The sequence below is a fragment of the Lycium barbarum genome, chromosome 4, assembly GCF_019175385.1.
Source record: "Lycium barbarum isolate Lr01 chromosome 4, ASM1917538v2, whole genome shotgun sequence".
In the NCBI taxonomy this organism is placed as follows: Eukaryota; Viridiplantae; Streptophyta; class Magnoliopsida; order Solanales; family Solanaceae; genus Lycium; species Lycium barbarum.
This window is the reverse complement of record NC_083340.1, coordinates 17,296,307-17,304,582: the sequence shown is the minus strand read 5'-3', so window position 1 is coordinate 17,304,582 and position 8,276 is coordinate 17,296,307. Positions and strand designations below refer to the sequence as shown.

Genomic DNA, 8,276 nt, shown 5'->3' with positions numbered 1-8,276 from the left:
TTTTGGTTTGGTTTTGGTTTTAACCAAAATCGTGAACAGCCCTAGTAACACGTTATGCAGAGATTAGCCATGCATGAATTGGTAATACAAGAATTAATAATATTAGGGTAGTTTATTGTTGGACGTTTTGTGCTTTGTACCAAAAATATTTATATAATGTATATGCTTAAAATAAGTTTAACAAATATAGTATTGGTCTACATTAAGGGTTATTTTGGTTATTTAATTATTTTAATATTCTTATTCCATATTCTATCTCGAATGAAATAATATATAGATTCTCACATAACTTGACGGAGGTATATATAATTTATGCGGAAAAGAAAATTTTGAAACCCAACATTCTAATATTGAATGATGTTTTTTATTTGGAAGTAACTATGAAGCCACACATGGCATGAAAATAATGTACGATTTCACGTGGAGATAGCTTCTCCATGATATCTCTTCAACCAAACATCACTTTAATGTTTGATGACACATTCACACTCTATATAAGGACGATCGGTAGGATGATGAAATTAAACCAAGTGAAGTAGCTCCAAAAAAAGGAAGGGGAAAAAAAAAAATGGAGAAGTCACCAGCCTCTGATCATGTAATTCAGTTCATGGATGAACAAGATCACAGGAAGAGTACCGATGATGGTAATTACATGGCAGAAATAAAACCTACCCAAAATCCTTCAAAATTTCAAACAATTCGTCGCTTCACTTTCTCAAAACCAAAAGCTCGAGTCTTTGAGTTTTATAGTACTGCTCCGATCTTCCAAAAAACTTTCAATTCAGACGACGATTCTGATGAGTCGTTCAAGCCCTCGTGTGAAAAGGATGAAGATAGTGATGATGAATATGATCAGGAATATGGAAAAGATGATCAAGAAGGAATATTTGATATTAACGAAGAGTGCAAAAAAAAGACGAGAAAAATCCCTATTAGGCTTTTACTTGAATGGTTGTTTTTGTTACTTCCAACATCTTGTTTAATATGTGCTCTTACAATTTCACCTCTCAGGAACAATCCCTTATGGGGTCTTCACTTGTGGAAATGGTGCCTGCTGATTCTTATCATATTCAGTGGTCGCCTTATTTCAAGTTTGGTCATTCGATTCCTAGTCTTCCTTATTGAGAGAAACTTCATGCTCCGCGAGAAGTTGTTGTATTTCGTATATGGTCTTAGGAAAAGCTTCCAAAATTGTGTTTGGTTAGGTCTTGTCCTTTTGTCTTTGAATTTCATGTTCAACTCGAAGCTCAACAAAAAAAACAAGATGCTGACGAAATTACGCGAAGCTTTACTGGCCTTACTCATTGCTGCAACGATCTGGCCTGTTAAGATCATTCTAGTCAAAGTTTTAGCTTCGTCTTTTTTCGTTGCTACTTACTTTGATCGTATGAAGGAAAGTGTTTTCCATCACTATGTTCTAGACGCACTTTCCGGTCCGCCAGTTGATGTCAAAGAAAGGCATAAATTGAAAGAATTGAGGAAATTGTCCAAGCTAAAGAAGCTGAGTATGCAAAGCAAGTCATCAGCATGGAGCGTGAAGAGGTTGGCTAATTATGTAAGGTTCTTTGGGTTGTCAACAATTTCTAAGAGTGTGGATGAGTTTGGGAACACTGAAACTAAGATTACTAGTGAAATGGAGGCTAGAAATTGTTCCAGAAAGATCTTCAAGAACGTGGCCAATCATGGTGCCAAGTAAGTCTTCTACTCCTTAATTTACAGAGATTTTGTGGCCCAAACACACACGACAACAATCAATCAATCACTATGGTTTAACTTTTGTAAATTAAAGTATAATTTTCTTTCACCATCGTTAAAACATATTTGAACCAAAACACTAGAAATATAGTATAACCTTTATATTTATTTTTCCTATACAAGATAATCAGTCAAATCACTCTGTATATTATGTGTATAACCTAGCTAAAACCTTCAACGGAATCGGCCTGATTCTATCTCTTTTCGTTCCCTTTGAAGAAAGGAAAGATCCCAAAGAATTGATCTTTCTTTTCGTTGTTGAAACCAAGAAATATAGGCTTGCCTGCCATCCACACCAGAATAAATAGAGTTTTCCGAAAAACCCTACTAGTGGAGGAAGACCTCCTAGAGATAAGAGACATAGGGCTAAAGAGAGAGCCCTCTGGCCTTTGATTACCAAGGCATAGAGATTTTACAAATAAAGCCCGAGGATTGGCATTCCATTGCTGTTATTTTTTTTTTATGTATATGGGTATAATTATCTCCGCTCGTGTTTCGAAAAATATTTTCCGTATCAAACACAAAAGTTTTAATGGAATCACTAATTTGGGGTCTTGATGTTTACTTGGTTGGGGAGTAGCGTATGTTTCAACATGCCTGGCTATCTTGAAAGCCATCAATTTTGTTGCTAGGAAGGACCACTCTAGTGAAGGTCAAAGCGAGTTTCATGTGATTCGGTAATTTCTTTTTCTCCATTCAAACAAAAATTCTGTAAAATAAAGCGGTCACAATTCAAGCATAATTGTCCTCCTCATTCATGTTAATTTTTGCAGTCTATTAAATCGCGCACGAATTTGAAGATGTAAATTCGTGCATTATAAAAGTGGTAGTAATTAAATCCTAGTGTGTTTAAAAGAAGTTTACTTTAAACGACAAACATTATTATTTAATTTAAATATTTTAAAACATGTAATGTTACCTTTATATATCCAGATCAGTCCCACTAATTTCTTATCTTATACTCCTTACTTTAAAGTTTTTGTTTTATAAAAATAATTCAGTTTAGTTAAGATTTGAATTTGGGCAATATAATAATTTTCTATATATTCATACTCTAATTTCTCAATAGTTATTTTAATATTGTTCACAAATACATACATATAATAGAAAAGTCGAGTACGCAGTAGACTCACACAGACACTAATGAGTAGTGATTGACAATAGCAGACACTAAGAAGTTGAAATTGATTAAATATATTTATGAACGTTCTTGTATTTACAAAGAGTACAGATTGGACGTAATGAGTTTGTAGCATATGGTTAATATTGTCTTTTTGTGTACTGAAGGTACATCGAGGAGGAAGACCTAATGAGGTTCCTGAATAGAGTAGAGATAACCACCATATTCCCACTCTTTGAAGGAGCTGTTGAAACTGGACGGATCACGAAATCTGCCTTCAGAAATTGGGTGGTAATTATTATAAGACACCATACTAAGACCATTGTGTCTTTCCCTTCTTAAATATTAACGTCAATTGCTGCCTTCCTGTAATCTTTGATTTAACTATTTTTAAACTGACATTATAAAGGATCAAATAATAACCTAAACGATTTAGAAGTAAGTAAAAAATGAGATTAGTAACCTATAAAATAAGGCGCGTTGCCTACTATGACATGTTAATAAGACACGTTTGGTATAGACAAACACAGTTTTAAATTTTTCCATGTTAGGTTGGCTAAAATGGTTGTTTGAAAACAAGTTCTCTAAATATCAAGAAAATGATATTGCTGATAAAACCAGATAAAACAAGTTCCATAAGTCATTTGCATGCTTATTGTCTTTCCCCCTACCCCAAAACGCCACATGTTGTCCTCACCCCAAAGTTCCCACACAGCCACACCCAACCTCTAACCCCAACCCCTTGCCTCTCACCCTCATCCCTACTACCAGTATGCAAACCCCCTACTCCCCCATCGCCAAATCCCGAGCCAATCCCCACCCCTCATCCCAACTCACCCCTAGCCCTCACCCCCTCCACTTCTTCTTGGGAAAATATTTTATGTTTACATATTAAATATTAAAAATAAATAAGAAATTACTTTTTTGTAAATAAATATTTTCCTTCGTATGAAAGTCAACCATACATGGTGTAAAAATTCAAAAAGTTAAATTCTTGAATGTTTTAATGGGTATCGATTAATTATTAAGTGCGTGTAGGTACGAGCATACTATGAGAGGAAGTACTTGGCACACTCATTGAATGATACAAAGACAGCAGTGCAACAACTTCACAAGTTAGCAAGTGGGATAGTGAGTTTCATATTAATTGTGATTTCACTCTTAGTGATGGGACTCTTGTCCACACAAATACTTGCTCTTCTCCTATCCCAACTTGTCCTTTTGGGATTTGCTTTCCAAAACACTTGCAAGACTATCTTCGAATCCATCATCTTTGTGTTTGTTGTCCATCCTTTTGACATTGGTGATCGTTGTGTTGTCGATGGAGTTCAGGTATTTATCAATTTTAACCTGATGTAGCAAATAGTCTTTCTTATTCTATTTTATTTGTCAATACTTAATGTTTATCAATTATTTAATTACAATAAGCTAACCTACACAAGCTCTAAATATGTCTATTGTATATATGCAGATGATAGTTGAAGAGATGAATATATTGACGACAGTATTTCTCCGTTACGACAATGAGAAAATATACTACCCGAATGCAGTTTTGATCACAAAGCCAATAAGCAACTTTTATAGAAGCCCTGAAATGTGCGACACGATTTCCTTTGATATTGATACCAACACTTCTATGGACACCATCATAGCCCTAAAAAAGGCCATTCAATTGTAAGAACTCTTGTCATTTCACCTACCCCCTTTTCTTTAATTAATAATTTCTTTTTAATTTAACTTTTGTGGACAGTACGGGTCAGCTTGTACACACCTCAATTATTCCTGATATTGGATAACTCTGCCCATCAAGGCTTGGGCAGATGGGAAGAAATTGAACATGAGACCTCATGGTTCTTCACCCACTTCATTGATCACACCTTGAATGCATTTTCGTGGTTTTCTTAACCTATATATCTGTATTTTGTGTCAAAATACTTGGTTCAACTAAACCCACACAAAAGAGGCTACATCCACCTCTGAACTTATCTTATTTCTCGGGCTATTAATCCTGCTTTTTATAACATTTACCTATAACTATCTTTAGGTAACTTGATAATATAAAAAAAATATTCTATTAGTGTACAAAAGTTAACCTCTTTCTGTTTTCTTGATCCCGACCGTAGTGATTCTAAATGTTTAGATGTAGTGAGTTAGAAACTCAGTTTTGATTTTAACTTCAACAAATTGTGATTGACTGACATACTAGTCTACGCCAGCCACTATTCCAAACTTGTCTTGATATTGACAGTTCAATGGATGGGATAACAATCTTTTCTTTTTCTTTTCTTGTTTTTTGGATTTGAGGTTCATTTATTCAACTCAAATCAATATATATATGATTATGTGTTTGATGGAAAATATATATATAGGTACATCGAGAGCAAGCCAAAGTATTGGAATCCAACACACTCTGTGATAGTGAAAGGAATAGGTAATTTGCACACAATGGGAATGATGCTATGTGTTCAACATACCATTAACCATCAGAACTATGGGGATAGATGCAACAGGATCACTGAGCTCATCCTTGAGTTGAAGAAGATCTTTGAGACCCTTAATATCAAATACTCTCTTCTCCCTCAACAAGTCCAAGTGGACATGACCAATCTCAGAAATTAATATGTCATTCAAGAGGTAAAATATTGAGGTAGTTCATTGCTATGGGGAAGCTAATCAAGTTACCGAAGGAGCAAAGTTGGCTATTATGCTTTAAGAAGGTTATCAAGCAATGTAACAACTTACCACAGGCCTCCAAAGGACCTTACCACCTTGACAGATAGCAACTACCAAGTTTCAAGATTCGTTATGACAAATCCAATTTGTTTGTTAGTTAAATTCTGTTATTTCATTACTGTCCATGCGAGATATCTTTTTGTTGTGCATATAGTAGAAGAACACTTTGTTATTATAACTCTCCCAGCTTTTTGTAGAGCACCACTATTATTATGTATAGGACCAATTCATGCTTAAGTGTCTCTGTTTTAGTCATACTTTTTTGAGACACAATGGTTGCACTATAGAGTTTTACTAGCTTTATTATAGGTGCGTTTGTTCACCTTGTGTGTTGTGGAGTTTAGGCTCACATCTCCCTCCATTTATGTAATTTTTACTAATCAATAAACAAGGTAGGGGTCAAGCTGACCCCCATCACCTCAAAGCCTTAGCTTTAGGTGAATTAGCTTAATTTAAAATAAAATAAAGTATGCCATTGCACTCTTTGATCATATTGAATTTGATATCTATATGACAAACAACAAGATAATTGCAGTTAATTAATTAAGACAGGCCTATAAATTGCAATAATGTTGTTGCTTTAGTTTCTGGATAAAACATGTTATTTGTGGTGTGTGCCTTTAATTTTCCTTGTCAACCCTTCATTAACTTCTCAAGTCTCCGCCATGCAATAATTTCATTCTCCTTTATTTCAATTATGCTAGTGTTGTTTGCTCTTATTGTTTGTCCTAAGTCTAGACAAAGGAGGATTATGATAGGCTAGTCTGGGTAAATAGTATAAAATAAATCTATTCACGAATCGTACATTATTGACAATATCATCAAGATGAGAACCATTGTTGTAAGCTGCGATTTATTTGCATCTTTACGTGAGCTTTTGTTGTCTTTCAGTGACGAATATGATTAGATTCTTACATAAGTTGCATGTTTTTAGGTTGCAACTGTCGTAGAGTTAAGAAAACAGAAAGAAATGAAGCATAAATAAAAGAGCCACAATTACACAACTTTGGACGTTAATTGAGAAGTTCCATCAGCTAATGAAGATCTGTAATCGCATTTGAAAATCGTTAAAAGCGGAATGGTGCAACGAAAAGCGAAAAGGTTGGCCAAGTGACCACTTTCAGAAGTTTAGAATTGTCATTGACAGAGGTTGAATGCTAATAGAAAATCTGGGTCGCCATTGACAAGGCTGAATCGCTACTAATAGAAATAGCGATTCTGAATTGCTACTAGCAATTTTGGATGTCTTTCCTGAATTTGATGTTTAGAGCGAAGAAGACAATTTGATCTTAGCAAAATACAATCACCATAAGCGATCCAAAAACTGTAATTGAGTCATAGTAGACGTCTTTATTAAGCCCAAAAGAAATAGAATAATATTTTATTAATTAGGGAACTTTTGTCGTAGAGAGTACTAAGAAACGTTTGAGATTTCTTCTCCGGGTTCTTGGTGTCTTCACATTGGGTTTGCGAGATTTTCCTTCCTCTTTTAGCATTATATTTATGGCTAGTTTTAAATTTCTTTTGTTTATTTTTTCTTTTAGTATGTTTAGTTATACTCATTTTCTAGGATTATGAATTTGAAGTGTTGCTAATGAGTTATTAATATAGATTCTTCTTTTGATTAAACATTGTGTTGTCTAAATGTTTCATGCTTTATGATTGCAAACACTAGATTAATGGCTATTACGCTTTGATGATGTCACGATCCAAATTACTGATCGTGCGGGCACTTAACCCTTTTCCCACCTGGTTGGCAAACCTGTCCCTTAAATATTCATCCAACAACATAAGTAATAAATAAGAGCAAAAGAAGTCTAAAATCGTAGATAGATAGTAATGCAGAATTCAACAACTACCCAAGGAATCTGGTCTGAATAGTACAAGAGCTACTAATACAAGTCTAAAAATATAAAAATTTGTCTCAAGACATGAAATAAAGACATTACGATAGAAGAGTCTCCAGGCAGTGGATTGGAACATGGCTCACCCTGGAAACTCCAACTGACTGCCTCAGGAACACAGCCACGAGGGCCTGAAGTGAAATCTGTAACGAACTTTGCACTCAGAAAGAATATAGTAAGGTAGCATCAGTACAAACAACATGTACTGGTAGGCATCATAGGACGAAAACAATTAGCTAACATATATAAAAGAAAGAAATCAACAAATAGGCAAGTAAGCAATCAAATATGGTTACTAAGCAAATACAACCAATCTCACGGTAGTAGGAACAACAATAGATCTCTGTAACATCAAGTCATAGCCTAGGAGAAAGTCTCTAATCCTCGAGTCCATCAATCCCCAAATATTTATTAATCAGACACACGGTAACTCAATTCAATAATTAACCAAGGAATCAATGTTGAAACACACCATGCAATACAGTAAATACAATAACCAAAATCAGAGATATGAATGTATGTAATATGAATGCACGTGCGATGAAATGAACTGGCCAAACGTCTCATGTCGTACACACATGCTACAAATGGAATACCTCCACGTCTCGATAATCATGACCCATGGGGGACTAGCGAAGTCCATGTAGCACTCTCACGATCCCGACAAAGACCTCGGGGATCGGACACTCTCATGATCCCGGCAAAGACCTCAGGCATCGGACACTCATCTCTCTTTTACGCTCTCCAGCAAAGACCTCGGAGGC

General features: G+C 35.1%; 1 protein-coding gene across 1 annotated transcript; it reads left to right on the top strand.

Annotated features, from left to right (window-relative positions):
- The first annotated feature begins 354 nt into the window (after positions 1-354).
- On the top strand, positions 355-5,850 carry LOC132635415 (mechanosensitive ion channel protein 10-like). The gene is made up of 5 exons (XM_060351792.1): positions 355-1,692; positions 3,043-3,166; positions 3,914-4,207; positions 4,347-4,549; positions 5,245-5,850. The coding sequence occupies exons 1-5, from the start codon at positions 569-571 to the stop codon at positions 5,492-5,494; spliced, it is 1,995 nt and encodes a 664-aa protein (XP_060207775.1). The 5' UTR covers positions 355-568; the 3' UTR covers positions 5,495-5,850.
- The last annotated feature ends 2,426 nt before the right edge of the window (positions 5,851-8,276 follow it).

Coding starts and splice junctions, on each gene's coding strand:
- LOC132635415 (XM_060351792.1), top strand. CDS start 569: ATGGAGAAGTCACCAGCCTCTGATCATGTAATTCAGTTCATGGATGAA. Junction 1,693..3,042: donor GTGGCCAATCATGGTGCCAA/GTAAGTCTTCTA, acceptor TGTGTACTGAAG/GTACATCGAGGAGGAAGACC. Junction 3,167..3,913: donor CTGCCTTCAGAAATTGGGTG/GTAATTATTATA, acceptor AAGTGCGTGTAG/GTACGAGCATACTATGAGAG.